At 42.5% G+C, this 23,155-nt stretch overlaps 1 protein-coding gene across 3 annotated transcripts in view; it reads right to left on the bottom strand.

Annotated features, from left to right (window-relative positions):
- Positions 1-21,298, bottom strand: part of LOC128825679 (arylsulfatase D-like) — a 42,141-nt gene extending 20,843 nt beyond the window's left edge. For 2 of the 3 annotated variants that reach the window (XM_054008406.1, XM_054008397.1), the window contains exons 1-5: positions 21,122-21,298; positions 18,201-18,261; positions 14,533-14,682; positions 8,197-8,318; positions 4,173-4,295 (exon numbers count right to left, since the gene is read on the bottom strand). In XM_054008406.1, coding sequence (XP_053864381.1) covers positions 4,173-4,295; positions 8,197-8,318; positions 14,533-14,682; positions 18,201-18,235 — 430 coding nt within the window. In that variant the 5' untranslated portion in view covers positions 18,236-18,261; positions 21,122-21,298. Of the gene's footprint in view, positions 1-4,172; positions 4,296-4,510; positions 4,595-8,196; positions 8,319-14,532; positions 14,683-18,200; positions 18,262-21,121 lie in introns of those variants that run through there. The other variant, XM_054008414.1, reaches the window with a different exon arrangement.
- Between the last annotated feature and the right edge of the window lie 1,857 nt (positions 21,299-23,155).

The raw sequence follows: 23,155 nt of genomic DNA, 5'->3' as shown, positions 1-23,155 counted from the left end.
AAATGACATCTTTTCTGGCTATCTGCCAAACAAGCCATGAGATGCTGGGAGATATCAGTGTAAACCCTATATTGGATGTAAATAGCTTAGTGATGAGGATATATACAGTGAACGGACATAAATAAATACTAGTTTATGGTACCTGCCAAGCTCTATATACCCTTTCCAACTCAAATAATAAAGCCATCATGAAACAAAACAACAGCCATTCCTCCCCCGTAATATATAATCATTACTCAGAGAAAAAGGCCATACCACAATCCAGCTCAGTCCTCCCGCAAGGGCCCACTCAAACTGTTGGTCTTTGCAGCATACTCAGAAGATCACTAAATTCAAGATGGTTTGAACCAAGGTATGGGGGCTGTGAATTCCAAAACCAAGGGACCAGCCGCTCCCTTTCTTCTATATTAAGGGTGCCACTGCTGATCACCAGTGTGATACAGGGGGAAGTTCTAGTCCATCAGGTAGGCCATTTCAATGTCATGGATCAAAAATAATACCTTGAATTCCACTTTGGAATCAAGGCACAACCAGCCCCAGCTATGGAGCACAAGAGTCATGCACTTAGAGCAAGAATTTTGCTAAAGAAGTGGCCCACTGAATTACTAGTGGCACACTAACTTCAGACTGCAATTGGATTTAAAAGTTTAGCCGCATGCAGAAAGCACTGTAGTATTCTAATCCTGAGCTGACACGAGCAAGGATCACAACCAAAAGGTCTATATCTGAGAAAAAAGGATGCAGCCTCCTTGCAAGATGCAGATATGAAATGATGAATAGGTGGGTGAACACTCTGATCAGGAATTCTGAATTGCCCTCAGCCAAATACTCAAGTAGGGTGACCAGACCAGATGTCCCGATTTTATAGGGACAGTCCCGATTTTTGGCTCTTTTTCTTATATAGGATCCTATTACCCCCCTCCACCTCTGTCCCGATTTTTCACACTTGCTGTCTGGTCACCTTATACTCAAATTATTTCCCAATCCATCATGATCAATTCCACTTTTTGATGAAAATATAGGCATACTGTCTGTAAATACAGACACAGATATAATGGGACTGAATTTCAGAAGTGTTGAATGCTCATATCTTTAGCTGAAGTTAATGGTAACTGTGGGTTCACAGATTCTCTTTTGAAAAAAACCAAACAGACCCATAAAGAATAAACATATAAATAAGAGAAATACGTTTCTGGCAGACATGCAGTAAGCAACATTGTCAAAGCCAACTCATCAAAAGCTTTTAACAAAAATATTGCCCTCAAATCACATTGCTGATCATTTAATAGCTGCTCTTACTCTGCAGTTAAACCCATTTCAATTTTAAAGAGAGACAAAATAAGCAGCCCTTAGACAATTAGAAAATACAAAGTTGTGATACACATCTTAAAAGAAATTGAGAGTTAATTTAGTGCCCAGCTAAATGTAACATGGGCAGGAACTGTGCAAGATGCCTTACTTAATGGTCATGCACTTCAATCCTGCTATTTATTGCCAATGCTGCTTATGACCCCCAGACTGTTCAACAAAGACTGGCAGTCTTGCTCCATTATATGATGCTTTTGATGCCTATGTTGGGACTCAAACTTAGGCACCCCTGGGCAAAAAGTGAACACACTCTGCCATCTAAATCCTCAGAATGAAATGCCATAGGCTCCCTAAGGGATAATGTCTATGGTGAAGTACAGGAAACTGTACATGGTTTATGTCAGTGATTCAATACTGAAGCCAACTTGGCAGCGTCAAATGTGATGTTTATGAAAATTCTGAAACAACTACAGCATTTTTCCTCATATATCACAAGGAAAATGAAGATTCAACACAGCACAACTTAAATAATAATAATAAAAATAATATTTTCCTGTTTTCTAATGCCTTAAGGGCTACATTTTCAATATCTTCTGCTAATTTTTGTGTCTGCTTTTGAATGTACACAAATCAACTTGTGCATGCACATTAAATAGCAGATTTTTAATTTGTGTGTGTAAATGCTGTTTTGTATATGTAGGCCAAATTTTTTGGCTGCCCAGACTTAGGCATCCATATTAGCTTGGGTTGAGTCCTCTGGAAATTCAGTCTTAAAAATTCTCTGTTTATGCTCTTTCAGACCTGGCCCTTATGGTGTGGGAGGTTAGATTTGAGGGAATACCATTTCAGGTCATGACTAAAAAGTGAATAGTTGTTTTGGCAAGTTGCCTTATGAAAATTGAGTGGCACGATTAGACAGGTACAAATGAAACTGACATTTGTATTAATCCTGTAAAAAGGATGTTTTATCTGGGCTTTATTGAAATCTTGTTCAAGTACAATGTAGTATACTGTCACTTTTGAATAATCTTAACTCATGGTACCGCTATACATGAAGGGCCAAATCCTCAGATGGTGTAAATTGGCCTAGTTCCATTGCTTTCAATTGGAGCGGTGTCAATTTATACCAGCTGTGCTTCTGGCCCAAAGTGTCTAAAACCTAAAAGGCACAGGCTCAAAATGTAACTCATTTGTACATGTTAGTGTAATATTATTGGGAATCAGTAGATAGCACTATTCCTGGTACAGTAATCTTGCAAGGTCTATTTAAATGAATGCAGAGGCAGTTAGATCTTGGACAAGTGCTTGTGGTTGCGTGTGATACAGTTCTCTTTCAAAGGTGAGCGTATCATCAGTATCATTTATTCTTTCCAGCTGAATGTCTTTCTGACTGGAATAGTTTCTTTGGTGCAGAACTAGTGCCTACAGGATGTACCTGGTGCCAAATCATGCCAAGGTCCCCGGCCTCACTGAACACTGACAAATGCACAGCTGGAAGCCAGTCTCACTCACCCGTGTGTTAGTGTTGTTAAAGTAGATATTAGAGTTACAAGAATGTGTTTAGACTTTATGGAATGCTTGTAGGATGCTGCATCCATTAATTCTACCTTTAGTATCTGTATCCCATGTTCTAAGGCAGAGATCGACAACCTTTGGCACGCGGCCCATCAGGGAAATCTGTAACAGGCCGTGGGATGTGCTGGCCACTGCTTCCCGCAGTCCTCATTGGCCTGGAGCGGCGAACCACGGCCAATGGGAGCTGCATTCAGCCGAACCTGTGGACGCTGCAGATAAAGAAACCGTCCTGGCCTGCAAGCGGATTTCCCTGATGGGCTGCATGCCAAAGGTTGCTGATCCCTGTTCTAACGTAATGTTTAAAATGTTTGCTAAAACTGTAAATCCCTCCACAGTCAGGGAAGAAGCATTACCAAGTGTGAAATGCCAGTTAACCACAAAAGGTGTTATCTCCTCCCCAGCAAAAGAAGGTCCACTGTCAGACATGCCATTGTGGACAAAAGACTTTGTTGATTGCTTCCCTGCCCACCTGAAGAGGGTATGTGCACAAGCCCTCCTCCCATCACAGCTTGAACCCTCGGGGAAGGAAATAAAAATGCCTGTTAAGGCATTTTCTTTATGCTGCCTGGATTCTGGGAGGCAAAGATTCCTAAACATAAGCAAGAGAGCCCCAAGCTACTTGCCTTGGGTTCGCCCTAAAGGACATAAAACCTCACTTATTATAGAAGCTTCTTTTATCTTTTGAAACTTGACTAACTCATTTGTGGGTGTATGTTTACCTGCTTTAACTGCATAAATAACTCTCCTATTTCTTTTTCTTAGTTAATAAACCTTTAGTTAGTTTATTACAAGATTGGCTACACATGTTATCTTTGATTTGAGATCGGAGGTACAGTTGACCTGGGATAAGTGACTGGTTCTTCAGGACTGGGAATAACCTGAATAGCGATGTGGATTTTGGTGCAAAGGGCCATCTATTACAAAGGCAGGCTTGCTTGGGTGTCAAGATAGATTGGAGTGCCCAAAGGGGGATGGTCTGTGACTCCATGTTAAGGCTGTTATAATGCTTTAGGAGGTCACATTTGATACTTAGTTGGTGAAATCTAATTATAGAACATACAGTCAGTTTGGATTTTGTGCCCTGTTCCTGATCAGTCTGTCCTGAGGTTGCACTCATGCTTGTGAGCCACTCCAGACAGTTTGACTCTGACACAAGGGAACAAAGACATATTATATGATATGATGTCAAACATTAAAACTGAGAATTGATCAGTCGCCTCACAATGAAGTATTTCAGTGCTAAGTGGTCAGCTAATACTTTTTACCCAACCAATATTGAGTCTACATACCTATTAGTCCTGTGGTATAACCTTGCTGCTGTAGTATCTTGGCAAAAGTGGTTTCATTTGGAGGGAGCCCTCCTGAGGCCCCAGCCCACTGAATAACACGATAGTCATTAGTGGCATCCATACCTATAATACACAATTTTTAAAAGTACTAAACACAGCAATGAGGGTGCTTTAGTCAAAAGCAAATTTTGTTTTCATAATAGTTTGCTAGAGATCTCTCGTCTGCACAGTCAAAACTTGCTAGACTCAATAATCAACCTTTTGTATCTTTCCATTGTCTCTCTCCTCCTTGCCTCCAATAACTGAATAATTAGCCGGCCACTAGAAAACATACTTACATTCTTGGGTCCAGATCCTCAGCTGATGTAAATCAGCATAGCTTCACTGACTTCAATAGTTTTCAGAGTAGCAGCTGTGTTAGTCTGTATCCGCAAAAAGAACAGGAGTACTTGTGGCACCTTAGAGACTAACAAATTTATTAGAGCATAAGCTTTCGTGGACTACAGCCCACTTCTTCGGATGCACATAGAGTGGAATAAATATTGAGGAGATATATATACACACACAGAGCATAAACAGGTGGGAGTTGTCTTACCAACTCTGAGAGGCCAATTAAGTAAGAGAAAAAAACTTTTGAAGTGATAATCAAGATAGCCCAGTACAGACAGTTTGATAAGAAGTGTGAGAATACTTACAAGGGGTACGTCTTCACTTACCGGAGGGTCCGGCGGCAGGCAATCGATGTTCTGGGATCGATTTATCGCGTCTGGTTAAGACACGATAAATCGATCCCGGATCGATCCCGGAAGTGCTTGCCGTCGACGCTGGTACTCCAGCTCGCCAAGAGGAGTATGCGGCATCGACGGGGGAGCCTTCCTGCCGCGTCTGGACCCGCGGTAAGTTCGGACTAAGGTACTTTGAATTCAGCTACGTTATTAACGTAGCTGAATTTGCGTACCTTAGTCCGAAGTGGGGGCTTAGTGGGGACCAGGCCAAGGGGAGATAGATTCAAGGTTTGTAATGGCTCAGCCATTCCCAGTCCTTATTCAATCCTGATTGTGTCTAGTTTGCATATCAATTCCAGCTCAGTAGTCTCTCGTTGGAGTCTGTTTTTGAAGTTTTTCTATTGTAAGATAGCCACCTGCAGGTCTGACATGGAATGACCAGACAGGTTAAAGTGTTCTCCCACTGGTTTTTGAGTATTATGATTCCTGATGTCAGATTTGTGTCCATTAATTCTTTTGCATAGAGACTGTCCAGTTTGGCCAAGGTACATGGCAGAGGGGCATTGCTGGCACATGATGGCATATATCACATTGGTAGATGTGCAGGTGAACGAGCCCCTGATGGTATGGCTGATGTGATTAGGTCCTATGATGATGTCACTTGAATAGATATGTGGACAGAGTTGGCATCGGGCTTTGTTACAAGGATAGGTTCCTGGGTCAGTGGTTTTGTTCAGTGATGTGTGGTTGCTGGTGAGTATTTGCTTTAGGTTGGGGGGTTGTCTGTAAGCGAGGACAGGTCTGTCTCCCAAGATCTGTGAGAGTAAAGGATCATTTTTCAGGATAGGTTGTAGATCTCTGATGATGCGCTGGAGAGGTTTTAGTTGGGGGCTGAAGGTGACAGCTAGTGGTGTTCTGTTATTTTCTTTGTTGGGCCTGTCTTGTAGGACGTGACTTCTGGGTACTTGTCTGGCTCTGTCAATCTGTTTTTTCACTTCAGCAGGTGGGTACTGTAGTTTTAAGAATGCTTGATAGAGATCTTGTAGGTGCTTGTCTCTATCTGAGGGATTGGAGCAAATGCAGTTATATCTTAGAGCTTGGCTGTAGACAATGGAACGTGTGGTGTGTCCTGGATGGAAGCTGGAGCAAGTAGGTAAGTGTAGCAGTCAGTAGGTTTCCGGTAGAGGGTGGTATTTATGTGACCATCGCTTATTAGCACAGTAGTGTCCAGGAAATGGACCGCTTGTGTGGATTGATCTAGGCTGAGGTTGATGGTGGGATGGAAATTATTGAAATCATGGTGAAATTCCTCAAGGGCTTCTTTTCCATGGGTCCAGATGATGAAGATGTCATCAATGTAGCGCAAGTAGAGTAGGGGCGTTAGGGGACGAGAGCTAAGGAAGCGTTCTAAGTCAGCCATAAAAATGTTGGCATATTGTGGGACCATGCGGGTACCCATAGCAGTGCCGCTGACTTGAAGGTATATATTGTCCCCAAATGTGAAATAGTTGTGGGTGAGGACAAAGTCACAAAGTTCAGCCACCAGGTTAGCTGTGACATATAGTGTGGTGCTGATTTACACCAGCTAAGAATCTAGCCTATGCTGTCTGGTTAAGCCCCAGTAAAAATAAATTAGTCTCTGGGTGAGAATGGGGAGATGTAAATCTCTTGCTTTTATATTACCAATTTCTCATTTGAACCTCACACAGATGTGTGTGATGTTTTCCTTCTACCTTTTAATCATTATTTGCAGCAGGACTTGGAAAACATAGAAAAAACATCTTTTTACAGATTTTAGAAACCAAAGTTGTGGATCTGAGTGAATGTTTGATGGTGCGAAAAAGAGGAAAGCTGTAAACACATAAGGCATGGAGATGATCAAACATAAGTCAAATGTCAAGTTTCTGGAAGACTGAAATGGGTCACTAATATAAGGGCTATTATATATTACAATATCATCCAGACTTTACGGGTTCTGCACTGAGATATAGGAACACAGACTAGACCGTAGATATGTGTGCACAATTCCCACTGATCTCAATGGGAGGTTAAGGGTGGAAGTGGGGCAGCATATTAACTTCAAACTTCCTGGGATACACACTACAATAATTTGCTATAGTGCAATGACTAGGGAATTGCAATCTAGAAGCTTGCATAACTATTTGTCTTTCATCCCTGGAACTTGTATCATCAGGAGAGAAAATAATGCTTCTGTCAAATTGATTACTATTGTGTGGTTAGGGTGAACTATAACAGTTACAGAATTATAAGTTACTGAAATTTGTCTTGCATGTCTGTCATTCCTGTTTTTTGACCAGAGGGAATGAAACTAGTCTGAGTATATTGCCTACATGCACTTACTTGCCATTACATTACTATCACAGGTATTTCTGTTTAGGATTTAGGACTAAAGTAAACTGGGTTTAAAAAACCTTTTGCCATTTGAGCACTGTGCTATAAATTGTTGAGATTTAGTAACTTTATAGCAAAACATTACTATTGGCATCACTATTACAGAGCAGCATTATTCTATGATCTTTTGTGCCACAAAATATACTAGTTTGAGGGGAAGCTGCTGCCAGGAATGACTGTTTATTTTTTACCCCACTGACTTTCATATGGGCCAGCCACATCTGTTAAATATCTATGGACCTTCAAAAGTGCATTGCCCATGTGGAGAGGCTTCTGGTGGCAATTCAGTGGGGGACATGATGACTACTGCTCCCATCTGTTTGCACCTCTTAGCCTCCTTTCATGATAGCTACATCAGTGCTCTTTTATGTGCTGTGCAGAGGCAGGGATGAATGGATCCATGTTGCAATAATTAGAACATAAAATAAGCAAATATCCCCAGCCGCTGGTGATGGGATGCTAGACGAGGATGGCTCTGAATTACTATAGAAAATTCTGTCTCAGGTGTCTGGCTGATGCGTCTTGCCAAAATGCTCAGGGTCTAACTGATATTTGGGGTTGGGAAGGATTTTTCTCCTGGATCAGATTAGCAGAGACCCTGGTGGGTTTTCGCCTTCCTCTGCAACATGAGGCACAGGTCACTTGCAGGTTTAAACTGGAGTAAAATGGTGGATTCTCTGTAACTTGAAGTCTTTAAATCATGATTTGCGGATTTCAGTAACTCAGCCAGAGGTTAGGGGTCTATTACAGGAGCGGGTGGGCAAGGTTCTGTGGTCTGCAATGTGCAGGAGGTCAGACTAGATGATCATAATGGTCCCTTTGGCCTAAATGTTTAAAAGCTAAGATCTCTTGCTAAGATGGCACTGTACCATGAAATGGGTCCAAACCTGATCTGATGGGGTATCTGCCAGTCAGGAAAGCAGCTCTGCTTGGGGTGCAAAGTGGAGCTGCAGCAATGTGCTGAGTAAGTTTCACTCCTTCCCTTGCCAGACGGTCAATATTAGGGGTCCTAAAAACAAAACCAACACAACCAAATTTCATTACAGTGGTCTGTCAGCTAATAATGATTAGCAATGTTGTGTACTGTATTTTTTCTTTTTTTTTTTTTTAAATAGAAAACCTAATAAGCATTTCCTGAGCTCTCTACTAAAGTTAGCCGTTGGCTATTTCTTCTGCCATAATTAGGATAATGGATTTTTTATTTCTCTCTCTCTTAGTCTGATCATTACAATTGTTTGGACATTTTTAAAGTGAATAATTCCCAAGCTTAGACCCCATCCCTACACGCAGTTCCACGCAGTGTATCCTCTTGCTGGTGCACAGCCACATGGAGGCCACTGGGGCTCTGTGGCTGCAGGGGCCCATCCCTGTGCAGCTACTCGCAGGAACACAGCCTTACTCAGGAATTGACAGAAGCCTGCTGGTTAATGGAAATAGCAGGTGACAATGTAATACATGGTGAAAGGCTGAAGGTTATATGGATTTTTTTTTTTTTCAAAAAATAATTATTTTGTCCTACTCTTATGGTAGAAAGACACCTGGCACTATCATACCATCACTCTTTATGCAGAACTCATCACAAAAGGCAGATTGTCCTCACTCGTGCAAAATTCTCATTGAAGTCAATGCGAGTTTTGCCCAAGTAAGGACTTCAGGATTGGTTCTCTGCTTAAACAACCACATATAAAGCCTACAGAAATGGGATGAAAAAAAAAATCAACACATCACTGTATATCAAAATTGCCTTCCATTTTGTTAACATTAATTAACTCCTTAAACATTCTCAACTGAAGTAGGCTGCCTTTAGAGCATAAGGAACATTTATTTCTCCTTTTCTTTATTTTATTTTCATGTTTAATTATTTTTTTTATCTGAGGGTATGTCTACACTATGAAATTAGGTCGAATTTATAGAAGCCGGTTTTATAGAAATCGGTTGTATACAGCCGATTGTGTGCGTCCCCACATAAAATGCTCTAAGTGCATTAAGTCGGCGGACCGCATCCACAGTACCGAGGCTAGCGTCGACTTCCAGAGCGTTGCACTGTGGGTAGCTATCCCACAGTTCCCGCAGTCTCCGCCGCCCATTGGAATTCTGGATTGAGATCCCAATGCCTGAATGATGCAAAATAGTGTCGCGGGGGGTTCTGGGTACATGTCGTCAGGCACCTCCCCCTCTGTCAGACGGCAGACAATTGATTCGCGCCTTTTTACCTGGGTTACCTGTGCAGACAACATACCACGCCAAGCATGGAGCCCGCTCAGCTCAGCTCACCGTCACTATATGTCCTCTGGGTGCCGGCAGACGTGGTACTGCATTGCTACACAGCACCAGCTAATTGCCTTTTGGCAGTAGACGGTGCAGTATGACTGGTAGCCTTCATCGGCGATCTGGGTGCTGGCAGACGTGGGGCTGGCAGACATGGGGCTGCATTGCACACAGCAGCAGCCCCTTGCCTTTTGGTAGAAGATGGTATATTGTGATTGGTATCCGTCATCATCATACTGCAGTGGCTGTCAATCATGGGCACCTGGGCAGACATGCTCAGTCCTATCGAACTGTCTCGACGATGATGGCTATCAGTCGTAGTATGCTATTTTCTGCCAAGCACCCAGAAGATGCCGAGGGCTATCAGTCATGCTGCACCGTCGTCTGCCAGCTTAAGATGTAAAACATAGATTTGTTCTGTGTTCATTTGCTTCCCCCTCCCTCCGTGAAGTCAACGGCCTGCTAAACCCAGGGTTTTGAGTTTAATCTTTGGGGGGGGGGGCATTCTGTGTGACAGTTGTTTGTGTTTCTCCCTGATGCACAGCCACCTTTGTTGATTTTAATTCCCTGTACCTGTACGCCATATCATCACTCGCCCCTCTCTCCCTCCCTCCCTCCGTCTGTCAGATACTAGTTTTGCGCCTTTTTTCAGACCAGACGCCATAGCACTGGGATCATGGAGCCCGCTCAGATCACCGCGGCAATTATGAGCACTATGAACACCACGCGCATTGTCCTGGAGTATATGCAGAGCCAGGACATGCCAAAGCAAAACCAGGACCAGCCGAGGAGGCGATTGCAGCGCGGTGACGAGAGTGATGAGGAAATTGACGTGGACATAGACCTCTCACAAGGCACAGGCCCCAGCAATGTGCAAATCATGGTGTTACTGGGGCAGGTTCATCCATGGAACGCCGATTCTGGGCCCGGGAAACAAGCACAGACTGGTAGGACCGCATTGTGCTGCAGGTGTGGGACGATTCCCAGTGGCTGCGAAACTTTCGCATGCGTAAGGGCACTTTCATGGAACTTTGTGACTTGCTTTCCCCTGCCCGAATTGCCAGAATACCAGGATGAGAGCAGCCCTCACAGTTGAGAAGCGAGTGGGGATAGCTCTGTGGAAGCTTGCAATGCCAGACAGCTACCGGTCAGTCGGGAATCAATTTGGAGTGGGAAAATCTACTGTGGGGGCTGCTGTGATCCAAGTTGCCAGGGCAATCAAAGACCTGGTGATATCAAGGGTAGTGACTCTGGGAAATGTGCAGGCCATAGTGAATGGCTTTGCTGCAATGGGATTCCCAAACTGTGGTGGGGCGATAGACGGAACCCATATCCCTATCTTGGCACCGGAGCACCAAGCCACCGAGTACGTAAACCGCAAGGGGTACTTTTCAATGCTGCTGCAAGCCCTGGTGGATCACAAGGGACGTTTCACCAACATCAACGTGGGATGGTCGAGAAAGGTACATGATGCTCGCGTCTTCAGGCACTCTGGTCTGTTTCGAAAGCTGGAGGAAGGGACTTTCTTCCCGGACCAGAAAGTAACCGTTGGGAATGTTGAAATGCCTATCATGATCCTTGGGGACCCAGCCTACCCCTTAATGCCACGGCTCATGAAGCCGTACACAGGCAGCCTGGACAGTAGTCAAGACCTGTTCAACTACAGGCTGAGCAAGTGCCGAATGGTGGTGGAATGTGCATTTGGACGTTTAAAAGCGCACTGGCGCAGCTTATTGACTCGCTCAGACCTCAGCGAAAAGAATATCCCCATTGTTATTGCTGCTTGCTGTGCGCTCCACAATATCTGTGAGAGTAAGGGGGAGACCTTTATGGCGGGGTGGGAGGTTGAGGCAAATCGCCTGGCCGCTGATTACGCGCAGCCAGACACCAGGGTGGTTAGAAGAGCACAGAAGGGCGCGGTGCGCATCAGAGAAGCTTTGAAAACGAGTTTTGTGACTGGCCACGCTATGGTGTGAAACTTCTGTTTGTTTCTCCTTGATGAACTCTCCGCCCCCCCAACCTGGTTCACTCTACTTCCCTGTAAACCAACCACTCCCCCCTGCCCTCCCCCCTTCGAGCACCACTTGCAGAGGCAATAAAGTCATTGTTACTTCACATTCATGCATTCTTTATTAATTCATCACACAACTAGGGGGATAATTGCCAAGGTAGTCTGGGATGGGTGGGGGAGGAGGGAAGGAAAAGGACACATTGCAGTTTAAAACTTTAACTCTTATTGAAGGCCAGCCTTCTGATGCTCGGGCAATCATCTGTGGTGGAGTGACTGGGTGGGCGGAGGCCCTCCCACCGTGTTCTTGGGCGTCTGGGTGAGGAGGCTATGGAACTTGGGGAGGAGGGCTGTTGGTTACACAGGAGCTGTAGCAGCGGTCTCTGCTCCTGCTGCCTTTCCTGCAGCTCAACCATATGCTGGAGCATATCAGTTTGATGCTCCAGCAGCCGGAGCATCAACTCTTGCCGTCTGTCTGCAAGCTGACGCCACCTATCATCTTCAGCCTGCCACTTGCTCTTTTCATCCCGCCATTCATCCCGCCACCTCTCCTCTCGTTCATACTGTGCTTTTCTGTAGTCTGACATTGACTGCCTCCACGCATTCTGCTGTGCTCTTTCAGCATGGGAGGATATCTGGAGGTCCGTGAACATATCATCCCAAGTCCGCCATTTTCTCCTTCTAATCTTCACTAGCCTCTGTGAAGGAGAAACATTTGCAGCTGGTGGAGGAGAAGGGAGAGGTGGTTAAAAAAGACACATTTTAGAGAACAATGGGTACACTCTTTCACGTTAAATTTTGCTGTTCACATTACACAGCACATGTGCTTTCGTTACAAGGTTGCATTTTTCCTCTTATATTGAGGGCCTGCCAGTTTGGTGTGAGAGATCACTCACGCAGTGCCAGGCAACAGATTTCGGCTTGCAGGCAGCCATGGTAAGCCACAGTCTTTTGGCTTTAACCTTCTTAACATGTGGGAATGGTTTCAAACAGTAGCGCCCTCATTTCCCATACCAAGCACCCCTTGGGTTGGCCATTTAAAATGGGTTTGCAGTGTAAAATGAGGGGCTGCGGTTTCCGGGTTAACATGCAGCACAACCCCCCCACACCCAATTCTCGGGAATGATCACTTCACCCCTCCCCCCCACCACGTGGCTAACAGCGGGGAACATTTCTGTTCAGCAGAGCAGGAAGGGGCACCTCTGAACGTCCCCTTAATAAAATCGCCCCATTTCAACCAGGTGACCGTGAATGATATCACTCTCCTGAGGATAACAAAGAGCGATAAGGAATGGATGTTGTCTGCATGCCAGCAAACACCGGGACCATACGCTGCCATGCTTTGTTATGCAATGATTCCAGACTACGTGCTACTAGCCTGGCATGGTAAAGTGTCCTACCATGGCGGACGGGATAAGGCAGCCCTCCCCAGAAACCTTTTGCAAAGGCTTTGGGAGTACATCAAGGAGAGCTTTCCGGAGATGTCCCTGGAGGATTTCCGCTCCATCCCCATACACGTTAACAGACTTTTCCAGTAGCTGTACTGGCCGCAATTGCCAGGGCAAATTAATCATTAATCATTAAACACACTTGCTTTTAAACCATGTGTAATATTTACAAAGGTACACTCACCAGAGGTCCCCTGTGTGCCCTCAGAGTCTGGGAGCACGCCTTGGTGAGTTCGGGGGTTACTGGCTCCAGGTCCAGGGTGATAAACATATCCTGGCTGTTGGGGAAACCGGTTTCTCCGCTTCCTTGCTGCTGTGAGCTATCTACATTATCTTCATCCTCATCTTCCTCGTACCCCGAACGTACTTCCCTGTGTGTTTCTCCAGTGAAGGAGTCATAGCACACGTTTGGGGTAGTGGTGGCTGCACCCCCTAGCATGGCATGCAGCTCCGCATAGAAGCGGCATGTTTGCGGCTCTGCTCCGGACCTTCCGTTTGCCTCTCTGGCTTTGTGGTAGACTTGCCTTAGCTCCTTAATTTTCATGCGGCACTGCTGTGCGTCTCTGTTATGGCCTTTGTCCTTTATGGCCTTGGAGAGCTTTTCTAATATTTTGCCATTTTGTTTACTGCTACGGAGTTCAGCTAGCACTGATTCATCTCCCTATATGGCGAGCAGATCCCGTATCTCCCGTTCGGTCCATGCTGGAGCTCTTTTGCGATCCTGGGACTCCATCACGGTTACCTGTGCTGATGAGCTCTGCATGGTCACCTGTGCTCTCCACGCTGGGCAAACAGGAAATGAAATTCAAACGTTCGCGAGGCTTTTCCTGTCTATCTGGTCAGTGCATCTGAGTTGAGAGTGCTGTCCAGAGCGGTCACAATGAAGCACTGTGGGATAGCTCCCGGAGGCCAATAACGTCGAATTCCGTCCACACTACCCCAATTCTGACCCGCTAAGGCCAATTTTATCGCTAATCCCGTCATCGGAGGTGGAGTAAAGAAACCGCTTTAAAGGCCCTTTAAGTTGAAAGAAAGGGCTTTGTCGTTTGAACGTGTCCAGGCTTAATTCGATTTAACGCTACTAAAGTCGACCTAAACTCGTAGTGTAGACCAGGCCTGAGAGTCAGAAAAAAAAAAAATTGCCTAAACTTATACAAATGGAATCAGCTCACCAACCACACCCAGTGACTTCGGCTGGCGGTGATGGCTGCTTAGCATTTCTAAAAATCAGGCCCAAAAGAACACAAAAGAATTGTTATTGATAAATAACTGACAATAAACATAGCCATTGCTAACAGAGTATGTCATTGTGAGGCTTTTATAGCGCTGGAAGAGAAATGGTCCAGTTAGTACCTTTAACCTACTGATGGTGACTCCAGCAGGGAATCCCGTCCTTCTGCCAGCAAGCGTCTCAGCAGAGGAGGAATTGAACAGACTATGACATTCTTACAATAAAAAAGTAAATTAACAACTTTGATTACTATGCTTAAATCCTTTACCTTATAGTATCATTTCCATAGCAGCCTACATCTCCAATACCAAGATCATCGGCCAGTATCAGTACAATGTTGGGCTTGTAACTGACTGAAGCATGTGATCCAGGTGGCCTTAGGAACAGACATAAAACTAGCAGGATGGTCAGAGAGGTCCTGAAAAGGTAAAAAAAAAAAAAGGGGGCCTAATCAATATAATTTGGCTATTTTTATTTTTAAATACATCCAATAGGAAATGGCAGGTTAAATCAGATAATTCTAACCCTGGAAGGAACAAAGTGTGAAAAGTTTTATGAAGAACTGACAAAACAAATTAAAAAAAATACATTGTATTATATAGGAGCTTTCAGTGAAATTCAAACTGAAAAATGACCCCCTGTTACCTATTCTACACTACAAAGCAACTCACTTATTTCCATCGCTTTCTATTTAATGCTTGAATAGTGTGAACCAACAGAGATTTCCACTGTCTTCAATACCTAGGATTAGATAAAGACAGCCAATCTGGTTCCGTTTGTCAACAAGAGAGCAATAATTTTGTTCCTTCATTTCTTTCATAGCCATATAATGAATATCTCCAAGGAAGAAGACAGCAGGAACATACTATAGGAAGCAATAAAAGTTTAGCAGGGCTAGTCTGTGAGCAAGCCACATATCTATTATTAGCTGGGGATTTCTGTGAGAAATAAGCACAAATATTAACATAGCCAAAATGCCCCTTTGTTTCCAAATTGGTGTTATGGCATCATCATGCAAGTTTTGCATTCTGGGCAAACAAACAGTTCTATAAATCTTTAGCTAGAAGTAAATAAGTGAGGGGAAGAATACAGATCTGATTAAGTATAAATTTGTCCCTCTATATGAATATATAATGTGCCACTATGCTGAAAAATTTAAAACATTTTGTATTTCAATCAGCTTTATGGATGTCAAACAGAGTTTCTATGGGTTCCTGAACCTGCTAGAGTTTACAAGTTTAAAGTTCTTAATATTTGGCCAAGAAAAATAATTGTTAAGTGTTGATCCAACATTCCATATTACAAAGAATTAAAGTTGTGGAGGATACATTTTTAATGGACTAACCTAAAATACACGGGACAAGTTTTCAATTATCACCCTCGTATCATAAGGACAATTCAAGAGCTAACTAATCAAAATGTTGCCAATTATTATGGTTATTTTTCTATTTAGTCTAATAAAATTTTCCTGCAACGTTTACCCACCTTTTCCTCATGAATATTTAAATTACTGAACTACTGTAATAATTTGTCTGATTTTACTTTGCACAATAACCATGACATTTTGCCTTACTTCTTTCTATTCCAGAGTTAACAATGTGTCTAGTATTACTGAATGATAATAAATGTTGCATTGAAAAGAATGACTGGACAGTAATACCTACACCACCAATATGCACATTACAAAAATGTATTACAAGATGACACAGTATCCTTCTTGAACATATCATGATAAACGACTTAACTAAATTATATGGATTTTACAGATTACCTGCTTGTAAGGATCCATGCTAGATCAATTCAAAACTCCAGGAAAGCCCGCCTTAGCACAGAAATTACAAAGTCTACATTAGATCAGCTTATATCCAGATATAGATATGTGTGTGAATATTACTTTAGTTTGGGGTGTTTGAATTTGGAGTTTCATTAAAGTCCCATAAGTCAAGTCGCAAAATTCAAATCTTTCAGAATAAGGATTTGGATATGGAGTTTCATTAAAATCCAGTGTCTGTCTCACACATAATCAGATACTACATACTGAAGACACACATCAATTAAATAGGTTCGAAATTGTCAGGCTGTCTAGTGCCCATTAACTTTATCATGAAAGAACAGGCTATACCTCCTACATACTTCACTCCCATCTTCTGTTTATCTGAAATGTACTGAAAAGTATTGCATCAATCCCTGAAGCAACGCTGGAGTCTGGCTATCTGCCTTCAATTACACATACAGACTGAAGTTCAAAGCTCCTACAGCTTATGCAAAAAGTCAAAAATACTTATGGAATGAGGAAATAACTTGTGTGTAGTGGCTGACTGGGATTTGGAAAGATATTTCACAGAATATGAAAGGGTTTTAATTCAAGAAACACATGTAGCTCTTCAAATGACAAAGATCTAAATAAGGAAGAAAACATTAAAAGATCAGCCAGCTACTACTCTCTGCAGCAACTACTTCTTGGCCATAGCTTAACGCATGGATAAATTATAGGCCTTCACTTGGTAGTTAAGAAGTGACAAAGAGAGGAAAACTATTTTACCTTGGAATATTGAAACCCATAGCTCTGCTTGTCACGTAACTCCAAAAAGTTTTGTGCAGTATTATATTGTAAATCATTTTACCCATCTAATTTGGAAGATGAATCCCAGTCAATCAAATCTTCTTTAGCATTACCAATGAAGACACTTCTGCTAGGGTAATACTTTTACTCCAGAGAAGGTCTGTGAGACAACAAGATATCTAGTGGATGACATTCTGCACTAAGCCTTTAAGGGTATGTCTACGCTTTGAGCTGTAGGTGTGATTCCCAGCTAGAGGAGACAAACCTGTGCTAGCTCTGATGGAGACAGCACACGAAAAAATAGAATGTAGCTGCTGTCATGAGAGTGGCTAGCTGCCCAAAGTGTGTGCCCATCAGAGACCTAGGCAGGTATTCGGGGCACCTGGCCCCTTCCACTACTCGCACTGCCATGGCTACATTCTCTTTTAATGCACCAGCTACATCAGAGCTAGTGTGGGTATGTCTCCTCAAGCTGGGAATCTGAACTCCAGCTCGAAGTGTAGACATACCTTTAGAGGCACAGCACAAAATTCACAGCCCAGGGAGAGGTAGGGGCCCTGTAGGCCTCTCTAAGTTACAGCAGTCTCCCAGGGCTGCCCGCTGGACCACTACATTGTCCAGAATGTCCACAGTGTTGTGCACTCTGGCCCACTTCTTCCACTATGCAAGGGGATCTCAAAGAGCAGACTCACAGCTGTAATTGACAGTGCTTCTGTGGGAGCAAGCTCCAACAGGTAGAATCAGGGCATCACTTTCCCCAACTGTAAAATGGGAATAATGATACTTATATGTCCTTTGTAAAGTGCTTTGAGAGCCACTGATAAAAAGCCCTATGTAAGAACTAGGTATTATTATTTAGGGCTCCTTTATGCCAATCTGGCTCTTTTACCCACCATAGAGGGGCGGGAGTGTCTTTACAATAAACAAATGTTTTTTCCTAGAATTCTCAAAATCATGCAGAGAACAAGTGCAACCAATGTATTGACCTTAAACAGGTGTAACAGAGGGAAATCCAGTCCCATAATTTTAAACTGCTTTTTTTGATGGTTTCTAAACTTCCCAGAAAAATTGAACTTGAGACGTTTACACATGACATGTACATTTAAGTGGAATCGGTTTCTTTGGGGGATTTGGAGGGTTTTGGGGGCAGCTTCTGCCATTGGTAATTTGAAAAGATTAAGAAGAAACAGGATAAAAATACCACCACACCAACAAGTCACATTATTGTTATATTTTATTATATTTTTATATTCACACTACTTTTATATTTATGATGCTGATGTAGACTTTATTATGTCACTATTCAACTCTAATGAGCTTTTACTCATATATAGGAAGAAACAGTCATTTGTTCTAGTGATTTTTTTTCTTACCAGTAGCCGGTCAGGTGCCACATGATTTCCACCATGACACAGAGGTTGGTATTTCAGGATTCTGTAAGATAAAACAAACCACATTAAAATAAAAAAATGGAATCATGTACATGATTAAAGAGCCTGATCCAAACCCCACTGAAATCAATGGTAGTGCTTATTCACTTCAGTGAGCTTTGGATCAGGCCCAGAATAAAAAAAACAATGACAACAAAAAGGAATAGACCTTTAAGAACAGGTCATGATACACTGATATTATCATTAATTACTTCCAGTAATACCCACAGTGTTCCAGTTGCCTTCTAAACAGAGAAGATGGCATGATCCATGCTCTGAGAAGCTAAGAAAAGACAAATAGACAAGTATAATGAGAGGAAAGTGAAGGGAGAAACAAATTATATTATCCTAGTATATGGGCCTTATTCAGGGCCTTTTGAAGCCAATGGAAAGACTGCCATTTGAACCAGGCCTTATGTAACATACACATTTCACTGAGTTATACAAGTCCACAGAAGTAACCAGATGCCACAAGAATGGCAACTGGAATCATTAGCTCCCATGGCATTGCACCAACACCATCATATTAACTTGTGATGGAGATTAAAATGACAGTTGATTTATCTGTCTCCCCTGCAATTTTCAGACAGAAGCCTATTGCCTCCCTCTCTTTAGCTTAAGACAGTTTCCCCATTGACTGGGTAATAATTCTCTTTCACTGTACTACAAGATTATATTAACAAAGTCTACCCTTTCTAAGTTAAGGAACGGTAAGAGATCTTCTTAAAGCACAATAATAGTCTGGTAGCTCGTTTTACAATATATTTTGTTTTAGTCTTCCTAAAGATATGCTTAATTGTTAGAATTTCTAGTCATCCACTATTACAGATTGTCAGCTGATATTGTCTGAGTGATGCTGACAATTTGCTTTCTCTCAGGCTCTTTATCTTAAGTTCTGAGATGTACGTTTTCCTGATTGGTACTGTTTTTTGCACCTTTTCAGTTGTTTACACCTTTTCCCTCTGGGTGCATTCTCTGGAGATTGTTTCTCCATAGCTATGATCTGGGTATTTTACTTTCACACATTTCCTCTAAGCTCTCCTATACAGTTGGCATGGTTTATATACATTTAGAACAGGATACTGTAGTTACAAAGAATTAAAATAGCAGCCTAATGATCTTGATTCACGGGCATCCCGCAGCTCCCATTGGCCGGGAACGGTGAACCACGGCCACTGAGAGTTGCGGGCGGCCGTGCAAATGTAAACAAACTGTCTGGTGGCCCACCAGTGGATTACCCTGATGGGCCCCAGGTTGCCCATCACTGCCTTAGAACAAGAAGTGCAGTTTTTACAATTAGGGTTTTAGAATGGATGTGGTACCAATACGTGGCCTACACACACAAAAACCTCACAGTAACTTCCCCAAAGTTGACTAAAAATACTGAAAGCAATTATTTTGTTAACAAGTACCTAGCCGCATGTACTGCCCCAGTTAGTCTGTAGAGACCCAGATTTAGGTGTGGGCATTAGTATATAATGAACCATATTAAGATGAGTGAAAATTTCTTGCTGCCTTCAGATCCCTCCTCTAGCCACACATTTATGACCTTACTGGCAGAGGTACTAAGCCAATGATACTCAGACCTCAGTACAACTATTTAATAACATAGTAAAAGCATCCTGATTGGTTAATAATTAAATCAGGGTGTTTTAATATCATGTGCTGCAAAGAGCTGCAGGAGACACATTAAAGAGCCACTTGCAGTTTCCCGAGCCTTAGTCTGAGTGTCACTGTACTAAGCAACTTTAATACCCACCGAAGTTAAAGGAAGTTGCAAGTACTCAGCAGCTTTGAAAGTTAGGTGCAGTTACTGTGCGTTTAGCTGCTATTCAGGTCTGGATTGGCCCGTAAAGTCAGACCTTTGGATTTACCCTCCTCACATTTACTCAGAATATGGGACTGGGTGGACTTTTCTGTGGAGGTGCTTATGAAATAAAAGACAATATTGTGACGAAAGTGAACTAAATTAATTTATCTTCACACTCTCCAAGTCTCTTCGCCCCTCCCCCCAGATTAAGGAGAGTAGAGTATGATCAGAGTGCCTTTGTACTCTGGTAATTCCTGGCTACCTAAACAGCGGCGCTGGGGCTGCTGCATCCTTATGCAAGTATGGAGACCTCAGGGCTGCTCTAACCTCTAACTCCCATGAGCTCAAATCACTATCCCACAACTGCTCTTAAACAGACTAGTCACTTTTTATTATCCAAATTGTATTAAATTCAAATACAAAAAAATTGTAAAGCTGATGAAAATGAAATTGGATCTCACCCCAGTTTTAACAATTTAAGGTGCTGTAAATAAGAGGCCTTTTATATTTTATTAACTATACAAGATTTATACTGACAGTGCCTCTAAAACTTCTGAATGTTTTGATAGCAAAATATTCAGAAGCATCTAGCTTCAAACAAAATAGCACAGCCCTAGGCAAAACCTATAGGTATTTTTAGACACAATAATCCTTTTCTTAAGGATGACTCCAGCCTGTAGTACACAGTTCAACATTACTCATGGAATTCTCTTATTTGATAATTTGATTTGATTTTGTGCCACTGAATTTGTTAAAATGTTCTTAATTGTAGACTGAGTGCATACAAAGTAAAACATCTCATAATTCCAAATCAACTGGTATGCAAAATGTACCGTATGCAAAATACAACTGATTGCTCCCACTTTTTACAGCACTATCATGGGCAAGAAATATTTGTGCATGGTAGTCATCGCTGTAAATTTTTCAAAAGCTTTATCAACTTATTTTATACTGAGGGAAACAACAAACGTTTTGGAATGACCATTAATATTTTCCTGTATATTTCCAAACAAATTTTGCTACAGTAGATCACAGAAAGTAAGAAGTACAGTACCTGGTGTTGTCACGCTGCACTCTGGTAGTTTAGAATAGAAGGCAGTCGATGCATTTGTCTGTGAGCTCAGCTTCAGAGTTGATTTTAAGTCATTTCATGTTCGTCAGTGAAACCACCTCTGCCACAGCACAGCATTTACCATCAGTTTTAGCTGTTGCCTGGAGGGCAGTCGTCATATCTCCGCTATCTGCTCATGCGCACTGCTATGCAGCATGGAAGGCAGGGCACTTCCGCACTGAAGGACAGCTTAACCAGTATAGTACCAGAGAAGCCAAGCCAGAAAAACCTTATGTATCTCTGCTGCTGAGAGGCTCAATATACTAAACTTCCCTAAAGTGTACCTCCTGCTGCTGTTTGCACAGTGGTAACATTCATAAACACATGTGGGACTAATCAGTGAACAGTAGGCCTTTCATTAGAGACCTAACTAAAATGATTTCTGTTGTTCACTGGTTTCCAGAAGAAGATTAAGGGGTCTGTCTCCCTTTCAGCTCAACAGAGTTCCACTGAAACTCTAAACATTCATTAGCAAACAATTCCCATTAAATCATTCATCACTGCAACTCAGGCCTGGAAAAAAGAACAAACGTAATACTTTCTTTTAAACTTCTAGTGAAGCAGCAATTCTGTAAAGTTTGCATGAAGTGAGGGAAACTAATCTGTTTTAAACAGCTTTGAGTGACTGCCACAATGAGTAGGAATTGCAATAGATTTTTTAAAAAAGAAAATAAGCTTCTAATATCAGAGAGAATTTACAATATTTCTCTATAATGTCCCAATTTTGTCTTCAAAAAAGAGGGTATAATACCCAGTAACCAGAATAAAGAATGGTCAGTGTATCTAAAGGCATAATGGGCATTACATGTGTCATAACTATAAAGGGAAGGGTAATAGCTGTCCTGTGTACAGTACTATAAAAATCCCTCCTGGCCAGAGACTCCAAAATCCTTTTCCCTGTAAAGGGTTAAGAAGCTCAGGTAACCTGGCTGGCATCTGACCTAAAGGACCAATAAGGGGACAAGATACTTTCAAATCTTGGGGGGGGGAAGGCTGTTGTTTGTGTTCTTTGTTGGAGAGTGTGTTCGTTCTCGGGGACTGAGAGGGACCAGACATCAATCCAGGTTCTCCACATCTTTCTAAACAAGCCTCTCCTATTTCAAACTTGTAAGTAAATAGCCAGGCAAGGCGTGTTAGTTTTCCTTTGTTTTTCTCAACTTGTAAATGTACCTTTTACTAGAGTGTTTCTCTTTGTTTGCTGTACTTTGAACCTGAGACTAGAGGGGAGTCCTCTGAGCTCTTTAAGTTTGATTACCCTGTAAGGTTGATTTCCATACTGATTTTACAGAGATGATTTTTACCTTTTTCTTTAATTAAAAACCTTCTTTTTAAGAACCTGATTGATTTTTTCCTTGTTTTAGATCCAAAGGGGTTTTGGATCTTGATTCACCAGGAGTTGGTGGGAGGAAGGAGGGGAATGGTTAATTTCCCCTTGTTTTAAATCCAAGGGGTTGGATTTGTTTTCACCAGGGATTTGGTGAAGGTTTTTCAAGGTTTCCCAGGGAGGGAATCCATTGAAAATGGTGGCAGCCGAACCAGAGCTAAGCTGGTAATTAAGCTTAGAAGTTTTTATGCAGGCCCCTACATTTGTACCCTAAAGTTCAAAGTGGGGATCTCAGTCCTGACAACATGTTTTAATCATGTTATTTTTTAAAGGCAGTTCTGACTCTGTATTGACCTGACCAATACATACAAAGGGAATGTCTTCATGGCAGAGTTAACTTGAGTTATTGACACTTGAATTACTTCTCTTGAGTTAGCATAGCTTGAGTGAAAGCAGCCATATTGCGAAATAACACTTGAGCTGCTGTCCATACTGTTGCTGTTTTCAGGGCTTGTCTATATAAACATTTAGTTTGTTACAAGCGGGGGTGTGAATCTAGCCTGCCAGGCACTACTAGACACCCCTGGTTGGCCCATGCCAGCTGGCTCAGGCTTGTGGGGCTCAGGCTACGGGGCTGTATAATTGCAGTGTAG

Source organism: Malaclemys terrapin, chromosome 1 (genome assembly GCF_027887155.1).
Source record: "Malaclemys terrapin pileata isolate rMalTer1 chromosome 1, rMalTer1.hap1, whole genome shotgun sequence".
NCBI classification, from domain to species: Eukaryota; Metazoa; Chordata; order Testudines; family Emydidae; genus Malaclemys; species Malaclemys terrapin.
The sequence above is the reverse complement of the archived record's forward strand: the minus strand, read 5'-3'. Positions and strand labels throughout refer to the sequence as shown.